This window comes from Ursus americanus, chromosome 11, assembly GCF_024610735.1.
Source record: "Ursus americanus isolate L20-20 chromosome 11, mUrsAme1.1.p, whole genome shotgun sequence".
NCBI classification, from domain to species: domain Eukaryota; kingdom Metazoa; phylum Chordata; class Mammalia; order Carnivora; family Ursidae; genus Ursus; species Ursus americanus.
The window spans coordinates 63,513,574-63,529,561 of record NC_142137.1 but is presented as its reverse complement, the minus strand read 5'-3'; the positions used below and the strand labels follow the sequence as shown (position 1 = coordinate 63,529,561).

General features: G+C 36.7%; 1 protein-coding gene across 1 annotated transcript in view; it reads right to left on the bottom strand.

Annotated features, from left to right (window-relative positions):
• The window catches only part of OPRM1 (opioid receptor mu 1), a 47,366-nt gene extending 31,661 nt beyond the window's left edge, over positions 1-15,705 (bottom strand). The window contains exons 1-2 of the mRNA XM_045805387.2: positions 15,566-15,705; positions 15,029-15,464 (exon numbers count right to left, since the gene is read on the bottom strand). Of these exons, the coding sequence (XP_045661343.2) occupies positions 15,029-15,321 (293 nt within the window). The 5' untranslated portion in view covers positions 15,322-15,464; positions 15,566-15,705. The remainder of the gene's footprint in view (positions 1-15,028; positions 15,465-15,565) is intronic.
• Between the last annotated feature and the right edge of the window lie 283 nt (positions 15,706-15,988).

Sequence of the window (15,988 nt, the reverse complement as noted above, 5' to 3'; positions counted from 1 at the left end):
ATAGAGACTGAGTTAAAGAGGCGGAGCCAGGCAGAAAAGAGATTTCAGTGAATCCTTAGAAAATCAATGAGTAAAACCATGGACAAGAAACTACGGGATTACAAACACCACAGAATGCGTCGGCCTAACTGGTTCTCCTTTTAATCCAGCTAGCCAGTCTGAATACTAAAACACAAGGGATAATATTTCTCAAAGCAAACTTTGAGAACTGCAGAAAAAGATTTTTTTTTTAAATGAGCAAGTTACATAAATTGGAAAGAAAAAAAAAAATCCAAGCAATGAGCTTTTGTGCTTGAAAGGGCATAATGAGAGGTTGAATGAAATGAAGCTGCCAGTCACCATCTGGGTGCATGGAGGTGGGTGCAGAGTGGCTGCTGTGCAGGCATAGGTGTCTTTGAGGGCAGATTTTGTATTTGCTAAGAAGTTAATATGAATTTGCAGATGACAGTTTCAATTTTTCCTGAAAGCTTCAAATAGTTGAAGATGAAAATACTGTGAGAAAGCCTAGAAAATTGCACCGATTTAAGATAACCATAAAGCATGTCCAATTGAGGGAAACTTTTCAGCAATGCTATTTTCTAAGCACTTATTCCCTAATCACTGGCTAAAGGTGGTAATGAATATTGCCGATTATCTGGGGGGAGAAGAGCTCAAGATAGTGGCATAGGAGGATCTTGAACTCACCTTCTCTCACAAACACAACAAACCCACAGCTATATATGGGGCAATTCCTTCTGAAAAGGACCTGGAAGCTAGCTGAACAGTGTCTTCATGACAAAAGTTAAAAAGGTCACATCAAGATGGGTAGGAGAGGCAGACATGGTCTTGCAAGAAACCCCAACCCCACATGTGGAGAGATTTCTTTTTTTTTCTTTTCTTTTTTTAAAAAATATTTTATTTATTTATTTTGTCAGAGAATGTGTGAGCACACAAGCAGAGGGAGGGGCGGACAGAGGAAGAGGGAGAAGCAGACTCCCTGCTGAGCAGGAAGCCCAATGTGGCACTCCATCCCAGCACCCTGGGATCATGACCTGAGCTTAAGGCAGTCACTTAACTGACTGAGCCACCCAGGCACCCCAAGGAGGGATTTCATAATACAGAGCTTGTCCCTCAGGAGTGAGGGGTTTTTGTCCCATATCAGGCACCTCCACCCTTGGGAACTGCACCAGACAGATTAGCTCTGAAAGAGTTTGGCCTTAAAAGCGACCAGGGCTTGCTTAAACCATAGGGTATAGGGACAGAAAATCCACTCTAAAAGGGCTCAGCACAGATCCACTCACACGGGGACCCAGTACAAAAGCAATAATCTGAAAGGCGACTAAACCATATGAGAAGACTTGTTAATTAACCTTAAAGCACCTTCCACAGGCAAGAACATTCTGGGACTCTGTCTGGGTATGGAAGTGCTGGCAGGTGCCGCTTTTGCATTCACCTTCTGCCTTATTGGTGCTGGGGCTTGTGGGTACCATTTATCACACCTGCCTTCTGGCCCGTTAGCTCCAGGGGCAGTGCCCCATCCCCTCACACCACAGCCATAGTTGTTGAGTGTCCTGCCCTCATGCACCACAGCTGGGCAGTCAAGTACCTCACATTGCACCTTGGCGGTGGGCTGCCCTGCCCCAGTCCCCATGTGTCACAACCACAGCCTGCTGCTCCACAGATGATGGGTATGCACAACCCACATAGGGAAGGCCCCTTGAGTGCCTGGCTCTGGTGGCCAGCAAGGATTGTGTTTCTGTGCCTTATGGGTCTAAAATAATCAGAGAGACAGTCCTTGACAGGCTACCATCTCTAAGGTAATGCGTGAACAGCAGACTGACACATATCCTCAGTCTCCATGAGAAAAAAGCCTACTTTTTTGTCCTGGAGCTTCAGCCTCAGGGGCAGGCTTCAGATTTGTCATACGTCCATATGCTATAGAGGTGTTCCCAGGGAGTGTGGGCAGGGAGATACCATATTAGAGCCCTCCCTTGGCTTTACCACAGCTCATTGATGCATTCCAGAAATAAGTTTATACACATGACTAAAGCCACATTTTTCAAAAATGTTGCTGACGGACACCTCCAGATCTCCTGGTCTAGAAGTCAATAGGATTTATGATCACAGACTCAAAAGATATATGTATATATAGATATAGATATAGATATAGATATAGATAGATATATATAGATATATATAGATATATAGATAGATATATATAGATATAGATATATATAGATATATAGATATATAGATATATATAGATATATAGATATATAGATATATAGATATATAGATATAGATATAGATAGATATAGACAGATAGAGATATAGAGATATAGATAGAGATATAGAGATATAGATAGATTTAGATAGATATAGATATATCTGTATCTATCTAAATCTATCTATATATCTATATCTATCTAAATCTATCTATATCTCTATATCTATCTAAATCTATCTCTATCTATCTATATATAGATATATATGTATATCTTTAAAGTTGCTGTCTGATCTGATGATCCATTAACCTGAAATTAGGCACTGTCTGAGATCCATCCCTTTGGAACACTGACAGACTTGGCACAATGTCAACAACTGGGACAGATCAAAAACAAATCAGACTACTTAGATAATCAAAGAGGTCTGAGAAATAACCAAAACCTAGGGCAAAGTTGAATGATAAGGTTCATCCCCTATACAAGGCCACTGTTTCAAGACTGGAAGGCAGCATTTATTCATCTAATAAGTAGAAACAGAATTGAGCAAAATGAGGACACAGAAGAATATGTTCCAAATGAAACCATAAGACAAAATCTTAGAAAAATACCTTAATGAAATAAAGATAGATTATCTACCTGATAAAAAGTTCAAAGTAATGGTCATAAAAATGTTCATTGAACTCAGGAGAAGAATGGATGAACACAGTGAAAACTTAAACAAAGAGATAGAAAACATAACAAGGTACCAAACAAAAGTCATAGAGCTGAAGAATACTATTGCTGAATTGAAAAATAAACTGAAGCAGTGCAACAGCAGACTAGATGAAAAAGAAGAATGGATCAGCAACCTGGAAGATCACCCAATCAGAGGAATGAAAGAAAACAGAATTAAACAAAGTGAAAATAGTTTAAAGGACCCATGGGACAATATCAAGATAAATAATATCTGCATACAGAGGTCCCAGATGGAGAAGAGAGAGAAAGAGGTAGAAAAGCTTTTTAAAGAAATAGTGGCTGAACAGTTCTCTCGTGAAGGAAATAGACACTGAGGTCCAGGAAGCAAAGAGAGTTTCAAATAAGATGAACCCAAAGAGATCACACTAAGACACATTATAATTATAAGGGCAAACATTAAATACAAAGAGATATAACAGCTTCAAGGGAAAAACAACTTGTTACATACAAGGGAACCCCCATAAGACTATCAGTTAATTTTTCAGTAGAAACCTTGCAGTCCAGAAGAGAGTGGCATGATATATTCAAAGTGCTGATGAGAAAAAGCTTCCAACCAAGAATATTCTACCCAGCAAGGGTATCATTCAGAACTGAAGGAGATATAAAGAGTTTTCCAGATAAACAAAAACTAAAGGAGTTTATCAACACTAGACTGACCTTGCAAGAAATGTCAAAGATATTTTTTTAAGCTGAAAAGAAAATGCACTAATTAGTAACAAGAAAACATATGAAAGTAAAAATCTCACTGGTAAATGCAAATATATAGTAAAGGTAGTGGATTAACCACTTACAATGCTAACATGAAAGTTAATAGAAAAAAGTAGTAAAATTAACTATTACTATAATAATTAATTAAGGGATATGCAAAATAAAAGATGAAAAATATAGTATTAAAAACAGAACACATGGGGGAGAGACTTGCCCCATAAAAGAGGACTCTGAATAATTTTAGCCAATACATTCCACAACCTAGAAGAAATAGATGAATTCCTAAAAACATGCAGCCTACCAAAACTGACTAATGATGAAATAGAAAATCTGAACAGAGTGATTACTAGCAAGGAGATCAAACCATTAATCAAAATCTCCCAACAAACAAAAGTCCAGACCAAAGTCTTCACTGGCGAATTCTACCAAACATTCAAAGAATATTTAATACTTATCCTTCTTTTCCAAAAAACTGAAGAGAAGGGAATGCTTCCAAACTTATTTTATGAGACCAGCATTACCCTGATACCAAAACCAGACAATAAAATCATAGAAAAAGAAAATTGCAGGCCAATATTCCTGATGAACATATGCAAAAATTCTCAACAAATTATTAGCAAGCTGAATTTAACAACACTTTAAAAGGATCGTGCACCATGATCAAGGGGGATCTATTTTAGGAATGCAGAAATTGTTCAACATCTGCAAATAATCAGTGTGATACACACACCACATTAACAAAAACGAAGGATAAAAATCATGTGACCATTTCAATAGATGCAGAAAAAACACCTGACAAATTTCAACATCCATTTATGATAAAAACTCTCAACAAAGTGGATATAGAGAGAATGTACCTCAATATAATAAAGGCCATAAATGATAAGCCCAAAGCTAACATAATACTCAATAGTGAAAAACTGAAAGGTTTCTCTAAGATAAGTATTAAGAAAAGGGTGCCCATTCTTGTCATTTTATTCAACATAGTATTGGAAGTCCTAGCCACAGCAATTAGGCAACAAAAAAGAAATTTAAAAAATCCAAATTGGAAAGGAAGAAGTAAAACTGTCACTATTTGCAGATGACATGACACTAAATATATAAAACCCTAAAAGCTCCACCAAAAAACCGTTAGAATTAATAACTGAATTCAGTAAAGTTGCATGATACAGTATCAATATACAGAAATCTGCTGCACTTCTATACATGAATAACAAACAATCAGAAAGAGAAATTAAGAAAACAATTCCATATATGATTGCATCTAAAACAATAAAATTCTTAGGAATAAATTTAACTAAGGAGATAAAAGGTCTCTGTACTCTGAAAACTACAAGATATTGATGAAAGAAATCAGAGGACACAAACAAATGGAAAGGTACCCCATATTCATGGATTGGATGTATTAATATTGTTAAAATGTCAATATTACCAAAAGCCATCTATAAATTCAATGCAGTCCCTATCAAGATCCCAAAGGCATTTTTATAGATGTACAAAAAACACTTCTAAAATTTGTATGACACCACAAAAGACCCTGAATAGCCAAAGGAATCTTGAGAAAGAACAAAACAGGCGATATCACATTTCCTGATTTCAAGCTATATTATAAAGCCATCATCATCAAAACAGTATGGAGCTGGCATAAAAACAGACAAATAGACCAATAAAACAGAATCAAGAGCCCAGAAATAAACCCAAACATATATGGTCAACTAATATTTGACAAAGGAGCCAAGAATAGTCAATGGTGAAAAGACGGTCTCTTCAATAAATGGTGCTGTAATAATTGTATGTTGACTTGTAAAAGAATGAGACTGGACCCATATCTTACACCACTCTCAAAAATTAACTCAAAATAGACTTAAGACTTGTATGTAAGACCAGAACCATGAAACACCTAGAAGACAACATAGGAACAAGTTTCCTTGACATTGGTCTTGGTAATGATTTTTTGGATATGACACAAAAAGCACAGGCAACAAAATCAAAAATAAACAAATGGGACCACATCAAACTAAGAAACCTTCTGCGCAACAAATAAACCATCAACAAAGTGAAAAGATGACCTATGGAGTGGGAAAAGTATTTGCAAGCCACATATATGATAAAATGTTAATAGTCAAAGTATATAAGAGAACTCGTATAACTCAATAACAAGAAAACAAATAACCTGATTAAAAAATGGGTGCAGGACCTGAATAGACATTTTTCCAAAGAATATATACAAATGCGCCAACAGGTACATGGAAAAATGTTCAATATAATTAGTCATTAGGGAAATGCAAATTAAAACCACAATGAGATACCACTTCATACCTGTTAGGATGACCATTATCAAAAAAGTCAAGAAATAACAAATGCTGGCATGGTTACAGAGAAAAGGGACCCTTATGCATCATGTATATTTTTAAATTAGTTGTGCCAACCTAGGTATCTAGTGACAGAATGATGGTTGATTCATATGGGAATCCATTTTGTTTTCAAGCTATTCCCTTTGATTATGATAAATGATAATAAAAACATAAAACTTGCCTTCATGTTATGAGATTGTATTTATATTTAATATGGAACATACTTTCTGATTTTTCTTCAGCCATGTTTTTAAAATACCTCCTTGGAAAACATTTGCATATGCAGTCAATCCTCATTATTAATGGATTCTGTATTTGCAAACAACCTTGCATGCTAAACTTTATTTTAACCCTAAAAATCTATACTTATGAGCTTTGTGGTCATTTGCAGATCTGTACAGAGTGACAAAAAATTTTGGGTTGCTCTGATGGGCAAGTTCTCAGCTGAGGTCAAAGCAACACTTTGCCTTCCCATTTCAGCTCTCAGACTATAAACGTCTCCTTTATGAGGCCTATATAGTGACACATTTTTTAAAATTATTTTTTAAAATTTAAATGGAATTAATTAACATATAGTGTATTATTACTTTCAGAGGTAGAGTTCAGTGATTCGTCAGTTGCATATAACACCCAGTTATCATTACATCACATGTCCACCTTAATGCCCATCACCCAGTTGCCCCATCCCCCCCACCTCCCCTCAGCAACCCTCAGTTTGTTTCCTATAAAAAGTCTCATGGTTTTTCTCCCACTCTGATTTTCTTATTTTATTTTCCCCTCCCTTCCCCTGTGATCATTTGTTTTGTTTCTTAAATTCCACATATGCATGAAATCGTATGACAATTATCTTTCTCTGATTGACTTATTTCACTTAGCATAATATCCTCTAGTTCCATCCATGTCATTGCAAATGTTAAGATTTCATCCTTTTTGATGGCTGAATAATATTCCATTGTATATATAAGACATCTTTATCCATTCATCGTCAATGGACATCTGGGCTCTTTCCATAGCTATTGTGGACATTGCTTCTATAAACATTGGGGTGCAGGTGCCCCTTCAGATCATTACGTCTGTATCCTTTGGCTAAATGCCTAGCAGTGCAATCGCTGGGTCATAGGATAGCTCTTTTTTTTACTTTTTGAAGAACCTCCATACTGTTTTCCAGAGTGACTCTACCAATGTGCATTCCCACTAGCAGTGTAACACGTCTTCAAAGGCAAGGGAATCAAAAGCAAAAATGAACTGTTGGGACTTCATCAAGATAACAAGCTTTTGCACAGCAAAGGAAACAGTTGACAAAACCAAAAGACAACCTACTGAATGGGAGAAATATTTGCAAATGTCTTATCAGATAAAGGGCTAGTATCCAAAATCTATAAAGAACTTATCAAACTCAAGACCTGAAGAACAAATAATCCAGTTGTGAAATGGGCAGAAAACATAAACAGACATTTCTTCAAAAAAGACATACAAATGGCCAACGGAGATGTGAAAAAATGCTAAACATCACTTGGCATCAGGGAAATACAAATCGAAACCACAATGAGATACCATCTCACACCAGTCAGAATGACTAAAATTAACAAGTCAGGAAATGACAGATGTTGGCGAGGATGTGGAGAAAGGGGAACCCCCTTATTTAGAGACACATTTTAGCATTTTTGTGTTTTTTGTTGGTGATCTCAGTGTTTAAAAATGGACCTCAAACAGAGGGCTGAAGGCTGTCAGGTGTTTCTAAGTACAAGATGGTAGTGATGTGTTTAGTGGAGAAAGTAGGTATCTTAGATTAGCTTCATGCAGGCATTAGTCATAATACTGTTGACCATACATTCAATGCTAATGAATCAACAATATACATTAACTAGATGCCTTTAAACAGAACCACAAATAAATAAAATGCCCAGATTTTTCAGTCAGAGCCTTTATCATGGGTTAAGCTGCAGGGAACTTGGTTGTAGAAATACTATGGGGTAGGCTGCAAAGAGACATGGATTTAAGTTGAGACTTAAAGAATAAGAAGCATTTTATTAGAAAAAAGTAGATGATAGGGGAAAATAGAAAAAGTAAAGAAAAACCTATAGAAAAAATTAATAGGTAGTGTATTTGGAGTCAGTGAATGTGTCAGGTTAGTTTAATTTATTTATTTTTAATAAGATTTATTTATTTATTTTAGAGAGGGCGAGAGAGCACATCAGTGGGAGGGGCAGAAGGAGAGGGAGAGGGAATCTCAAGCAGACTCCACACTTAGCAAGGAGCCTGATGCGGGGCTGGATCCGATGACCCTGAGATCATGACCTGAACCCAAACCAAGAGTTGGACATTTAACTGACTGGGTCACTTAGGTGCCCCCGGTGTAATTTATTTATACATTAATTTAAATTATAAAGAATAATTTTTAGTGTGATTGCCATTTGAATCACTTTAAGACATCTACTTATATGTAACTAATAAGATAACACATGATTGAATTAATAAAAAACATACAACAGTACTTGACAATATTCTTGCCTGGGCAGAAGCTTATATCCAGAACAGAATAATGTCTCTCTCATTCAAACCCATCCAGGTTTCCATCATGTGTCAAAGCCCTATCCACCGTACTTTAGAATGCAACATCTAGAATATAATTAATTTCTGAAAGCAAATATTAAAGCAATCTTTACATGAATTAAAAAGAGAATGAGAAAGAGGGAGGGGAAAAGGGAGATAGAGGGTGTTAGAGGGGGAGAGAGAGAAAGACAGAGAAGAGAGGGGAATATAAGTGAGGAGAGGAGAGAGGTGTCAGGGTTTAAGCTGAATCTGAGAGGTCTGAGTTCAGGCAAAATCCTATGTGTGATCTTTGAGGCTTAACCATAGGCAATTACAAAGGTTTACCTGGCGGGGTCATGGGGAGAAGCTACCCTCCTCACAACAGACTCGGTACATAATCTGGAGGGAGTTGTGATCTAGGACTCATGCCTCTCCTCCACCTCAACAACCATGCTCTTAGATGTCTAAGTATTGCTAGTCCAACAGCCTCCATTTGGAGCCTCCTTATTGAGGAGCTCTTCACAAGGCTATTTCCGGGTGTTTCAGTTGTGACCTCCATATCAGGAGTTCTTGAAGAAACTCCTCTCCTCTTTGACTTCATACTTTCCTATTCCTAGTCCTTCTTCTCTCCCTCTCCCTGGCCCCCAGGTCCATAAAACATGTTTGTTTGGGGCTCCCTGTACAGCAAGATGACAATGCTCTTTCCCCCTCTGCCACATCTATACTCATACATGTCACCTGGTGCTTTTCTGTGGGGAAAAATGGAACACTGGGGAGCTGACACCTTTTTCCTGTCTCAGGCCTTGCTTATACTTTCACAATAAGTGAATAAAGTCTTGACTGTTGTTTTCAGTTTGGCTCATTGTATTAACTGACCACCGCAAAACTTGCAGCTCGGCTTTTTCTCTCTGACAGAATCCATTTGAGCTTATATAGAATTCAAGGGGGTGAGATGGAATTGAAACCAAGGTTATTTGATTTGGTCAATCATTACTTTTTTCTCTAAATAGTATAGCTACAAAAATTATGGAGAAATAGTCCTTGAAGTTGCCATAGGAATTCTTAGTACTGGAAGGGACTCCAAGATTTTTAGTTTAATTCTCACATTTTACAGATGAGGAGAATGAGACATAGAACAATTTGAAGTTGAGCCACAATTGACACTTGGGGTTCTGAGCTAAAGCAAAAATTTTTTTCCAAGTGACCTTTCCATTCTAAATGTCTATCTTGGTTCAAGGACCCTCAGCCTGAAGAATTGGTGGGGAAAGAAAGAAAGTGGCCTGAAGCAGGAACAGATGGTTAAGGGAAAGGAGATGCTAGAACAAACTCATTATATGATGTTTCTTGTATATGACATTTCTTGTACCTGTAGTTTCAGTTCACTTTGAGGATCCTGAAATTTTCTTGAGCCTAGTTATTATAAGAACTCTTATAGTTACTATACAACTTGGAATCAGTGGAGAAGGGAGTGGTAGTTTTTGTCTTCTGATAATTTGTTAGACGGCACAGGAGGCTTTATTTCTTTTACATATCAGAGAACCTACTGCCACCATCACCTTGAGCTCAAGAAGTAATCTGAACGCTATACAAGACTGTTGTCTACTCCCTGTCCATAAAGCAAAAAATGTACTAAAATAAATAGTTTCCTGAATCCTGAGGCAGGAAAACAAATAAAAGAAAAATCTTCACTCATGAACTCTCTTCATTGTTCTTATTTGGGTTACTTATTCAAATTTTTCTTAAGAAATTTTAATTATTAAGAAAAACTTATATTCTATGAATATGTAAAGCCCTGTTTATTAGTTGGATTTTACTGTGCCAACATGCTGTAGCCAATTATAAAATAACAGGAAGCTTCTTATATATATATATATTATTTTTTGTAATATAATTTATAAATTACACAACATTATGTCTATATAATCATGTATTATTATGTAATACATTTTGTATATATATTAAATTGTATATATTATGTATATATGTTATATTATGTATATAATTATGTATATATTATATAATGTATATAAATAATGGATATTACGTATAATATATAATATATATTACTTGAAGTATATATAATTATTATAATTATATATAATTTTTAAAGGTGAAGAATCTCCTATTACTCTATATACATTTCTTTATGTTGGAAGTATTTTATAAAATATAAGATAGCTCATTCTTTCAAGAAAGAGCGGAGAGAAGGAAAAAAACTCAGTGATAACGCTATGCAAATGACAGACACAGCTTACAATAGAGGAAATGAAAAACAACTTTTGCTTTTGGGACACTCTGAAGAAGACTGTTCTGATAGAATTAACACCTGTATGGGAAATAGCAGTTAAAGTTGAAATTGTAATAGATGATACTAGAAGCTCTCCAATGTTAAGTGAAAGGAATATAATTAAATTCTTATGTTTTCATGTAAACCATTATGTCAAGGACAGCTTTTATTTAGTAGGATTATTTCCCCTTTAAATCCATTGTTTAACTGGGTATTTTATAGTTTTAAAAAAACAAAGTGAGCTTTATTAGTATTTGAGCTTTCTAAATAAATAACTCTTTTTTATTTTATAAAAATTACTAATGATCACATTCAGGGACATATGCATTGAAATTAATTCATATGTATATATGTATTTGTAGAAGTAATATATATTGTATTTATATATGTATTTATATATGTTGTATTTGTAAATACAACATATATAACCTTAGATGAAATATTGTTATTCCTTATTTCCCCAGCAACTTACATATGAAGTAAAAAAGCTTGTACTTCTGTTCCAATCAGGCATGACTGATCACTTTGTAGTTTAAACCTGAATCAAATATTTAGTGTATAGAACAAGTGTTTTAAAATGAGAAATACTTTTTAGTGAAAGAAAAATGATAATAAAATCTTGCATATATTTAAATGCTCTGCTCTAATAACTAGTCATATTGAGAATTCATCTAGTTGAATTAAGAAATAATCTGAAAAATGAAGGCAATATCATTTGGCACTCTTCATTGGAAATTTAGTGGGAAGGATGGTTTATACAGCTCATAAAGATCTAACAGTTTCCAACCCTCTACTTTTTTAAAACAGTGTGTGCATAGGCCATTACATGATTATATGGACAAATCTTTTTGAAAAAAAAATCTCACAAAATAAATCCACGTGGGACAATATCAGTTTTTATATTTATGGTTAATTCTATACTTGGGTCAAGTGTTCTCAGAAAGTTAAACATTCTTGGTGGCTATAACTTTGTGTACTATTTTGGTTAATTTAAAAAAAAATACGTTCTTTTTCTTTTAAAGATTTGATTTTTAAGTAACCTCTACATTTAACCTGGGGCTTGAACTCGCAACCCCCAGATTAAGAGATGTGTGCTCCACTGACTGAGCCAGTCAGGTGGCCCTAGAAAACATTTTTGACAATAATAAAGTATCATCACATTTTAAATAATCGCTACATTTTATAATATTTTATCTCTAATTCTTTAGAATCAGTGGTAATTTTTATATTATTATCTTGCAAGTAATTTTTTCTTTAAAACCAAAAAAGTTTGCATGTGGTGAATAGTTATAACATTTTTATCATTTAACATCTAGATTTTAAATCTTTAGATCATACGATGGTATCTCTTTTCCTCTCTTATGATCCTCAGAATAGCACTGCATAAGATTCCTACTTAAGTTATACTGTTTAATAATGTTATTGATGAAGGCATGATGATGATGCAGTTGAGACACAGAGCAGAGAAGTATTCATCATGGCATCTGTATTACCAGTTACTTTTGTTGTTGTTTTGGTTGCTATAGTCATCTAAGACTCATAATTCATTTGATGTATGTTCTAATATCACCTTAATCTGAGTAGAAGACTGTAACTTGACCATTAACTGCACTTGACCATTCAAAAGCATTGGTTGAATTTTAAATAATAGCAGGAAGTGAGAATTTCATCTCAATAATTTAATGGATGTAACATTATAGTCATCTTTTTAACAGGGGCAATAATATCTCTGAACTATCATTTGTAGTGAAAACACCACTGCCTGGAGACAGTCCAGTTAAATATTCTAAGCTAAATAAACATATTTTTTTCAATCCCCAAATGCTTTCTTCATCAATTCATTGGTCACTAAACTGTCCATTTTTCTGTTTTGCAGTCATATTCCCAGAGGTTTACCTGACTATGGAATTAAACACCCAACTTGCGATAGGTGGATGTTTGGGGTGACCTTTCAAATCATACTGCATTTTGTTCAAACTTTCAGTACAGAGAAGTAAAGCATAGTATCATGTTCTCACTAAGATACAATGTCACTATCCTCCAAGTCATCAAGAGGTCAGAGGTAATGCCTTTAAAATAAACTCAATGAACCAGCATTCTCTTAAACACTGAAATAATACAAATCTTCTTATTTCACAGCCAGTTGCTAAGCTTTATTGGCTCTCTCTTTGTAGAAAAGAATAAGCTAGAGGGGAGAAAAATAAGGAAGGAAAACACCAAAAGAAGCAATAAAAGGGAATAAAGGATTATGTTTCAGACAGCAGGATTTCTAGACACTTCGGTAATTTCTCTTCATCATTTATTCTCCAGGATTCCAGACATAAATTTGGGGTATTTTATTATTTCCACATTATTACTGCTAATTAAATCTACTCTGTCAATATTTTAGTTGAGTTAACTCAAATCATGATTTGCCACTCCAATAACAAGAAAATTATATTGGCTAAGATAGATACTATATTGAACTAATACAGTGTTATTGAACTAATGAACTATCTGTCCTTGAAGAAATCATTAGTATTTTCTGTGCCTCAGTTTATGCATCTGGCATAGATAAACCCTAGATTCCCTTCTAGCCTTATCAGCTTATGATTCTATGAATTTTCTTAGGACAAATGAGAAACGTATTTTCTCTTCATAAGGCAGGCCTTTAATTATGATTTTTATTATCATAACTATAAGTGAGACTCGGTTTTTATCTTTGATATGAGCCTTTGTATTAGATTATACGCAGTAAATGTTTTAAAAAATAAATTCTTCCATTGATTTCCTTCCTGCATTTTCCCTTCTGTTGTTAGCCTTCTTCTCAATAGATGGTGCTCTTTTCTCAGAGACACTACTTGTCTTATTCCTCATCAAAATATTAGAGAAATTAGTTTTATTCTTTAACAATCATTAATTAAGGAAATCAGACATACAAGAAATAATTGATTACAAGCAACTCACATACCTTGATCATGAAAGCATAATAGGAAAAATGATTGTTAAATGATTAAGGAACTCCATGAAAACCTGCAGTACTTGCTGAGTAGATGAAGTAAATATTGTAACTAAGTATGAAAATGCCATGTCCACTACATACATATAACCTCTAGTAGGAAGAAAATCCCAAATTAGAAACCATTTTGAAGTGTTAAAATATTTATCTACTTTAACAAAAATGAGTATATAGCATTCCATTATTAGCATGTAGGACTTGAATATGCACACCAATACTAACACAGTCTACATTAATGTCAATTAATATTGAAAGCTTGCACACTCTTTGCCAAGTAAATGTGGAGCACTAGGTATACAGAAAATGGGCCACAAACACTTTTGAAATAATTTCACTGATAAAGACACTTTTTCCTCCCAGAGCAACCACTGTAACTTACTGTATACTAGTTTATAACCCAGAATTAATGCTACTTTTGGTCACTTCTATTTGGTTCCCACTTTCAGAGGATTTGGAAAACAGTCATGCCCTGCATTTCTCCTGAATCACACTACCTGTTCCCAATTCAGTTTGTGACTCCCCTAGCAGATCTGGCAGCTGCCAACTGCAAAATGGTCTAGGCAACACAAATGTCACGTTTGTTACTACAAAGCAACACTATTTACTGTAGAGAGACACCAGAAAAACTTTCTCACTGAGTGTGGCCTCAGGATGGAAGGAACGGTGGGGTAAGGACAAGTGTGACAAGAAATTGGGGGGGGGGGTGGCTGTGGTGCAGCAAAGTACAGGGAAACCAGCAGGGATAGGAAAGTTGCCAAGGTTCATGTCTGAAAAGAACTGAGAAGGACATTGGCCCCCTCATCAGGAAACCTAACTAGAATTCCTCTTCCATTATTCACAAATTACTGTTTCCACAGCTCCTGTGGAAGGGACTGTGGGATTCTGTGCCCAAGAGCCCTCTTGGCTCAGTGTAAGTGAGCTCTAAGACAGAGCATATCTTTTTTTTTCCTCCCAGATCTTTACATCTTCTACCAAGGCAACTTCTCTGTTTCTGAAATTTTTGATTCTTTCTTTAACAGTGGAGGGGGAAAATAGAAAAGTGGATTTTTGCACTCACAATAACCACTCTATTCACTGTCGCCCCCTTATTCTCCCTTGTTTACCTCCCTTCTCTCATCCTCCCGCCAAACACTGCCTGGGAGGGTCAGGTGTCCCTTTATACCCCTATTAGCTGCTGAAGTCTCCGTCGGAGCCCTGGCGCCTTCCTTACCTGACAATGACATACATGACCAGGAAGTTTCCGAAGAGACCCACCACGCACACGATGGAGTAGAGGGCCATGATGGTGATGGCCGTGATCATGGAAGGACTGCCGGTCGGAGGGCACGAGCTGTCGCTCCCGCCCAGCTCGGTGCGGTTCGGACCGCATGGGTCGGACAGGTTGCCATCTAGGTGGGAGAAGTTGACCCAGGAACCGGGGCTAGGTGCTGGGGAGCAACTTGAAGAGTGCGTATAGGGATCAGTGCAATTGCTGGCGTTGGTATGGACGGTGCTGCTGTCCATGGTGCTGACGGCTGGCTGGGACCTAGCTATGAGGTAACCCCGAGCACCCAGACTTTTTCAGGTTCCACGCGTCTCAGCCGCTTCCTCTCGCCGCTGCCACAGTTCCTGCTTTTTCTTACAGAGACCAACCCTGGTGCAGCCAGAGAGGAGCGTCAGGTAGAAGGGGAGAGCTGGGCATCTGACATTATCCACTGCTTGTAGACCCCTTCCGCCTTAGTAGTAGAGACACATCCTCAGCCCCACACCGCTGTGGGGAGGGGAGCGAGGGCTATGCGGGATCCGGAGGCTGGAGGGGAGGGAGGAGAGAGAAGGGGTGGATTTTGCGCAAAGCGATGCAACGAGTTGGTCTGTCTCCCCATTCGGCACTCGTCCGTGCAAACACATCTAAGGAGGGGCAGAAAGGGGAAGGGAGTTGGAAGGAAGGGGCGGGGGAGACAGAGTTAGTTCTCGGCAGCACTAAAGCATAAGAAAGGGGGCTGACATCAGTCTATTTTCCCAGCTCCGTTTTCTCTGTATAATATGAAAGGAAAGACATTGGCCTGGTGCAACCCGGACAATCCTTACACCCCAACGCTCCTCCAGCCCTCCAGTCTGCTGAAATCATTCGGGACAGGGTACACAAACTCCTTTTCTTTAGTCTTTCTTGCCTCCGTCCTGCAAGTCCACA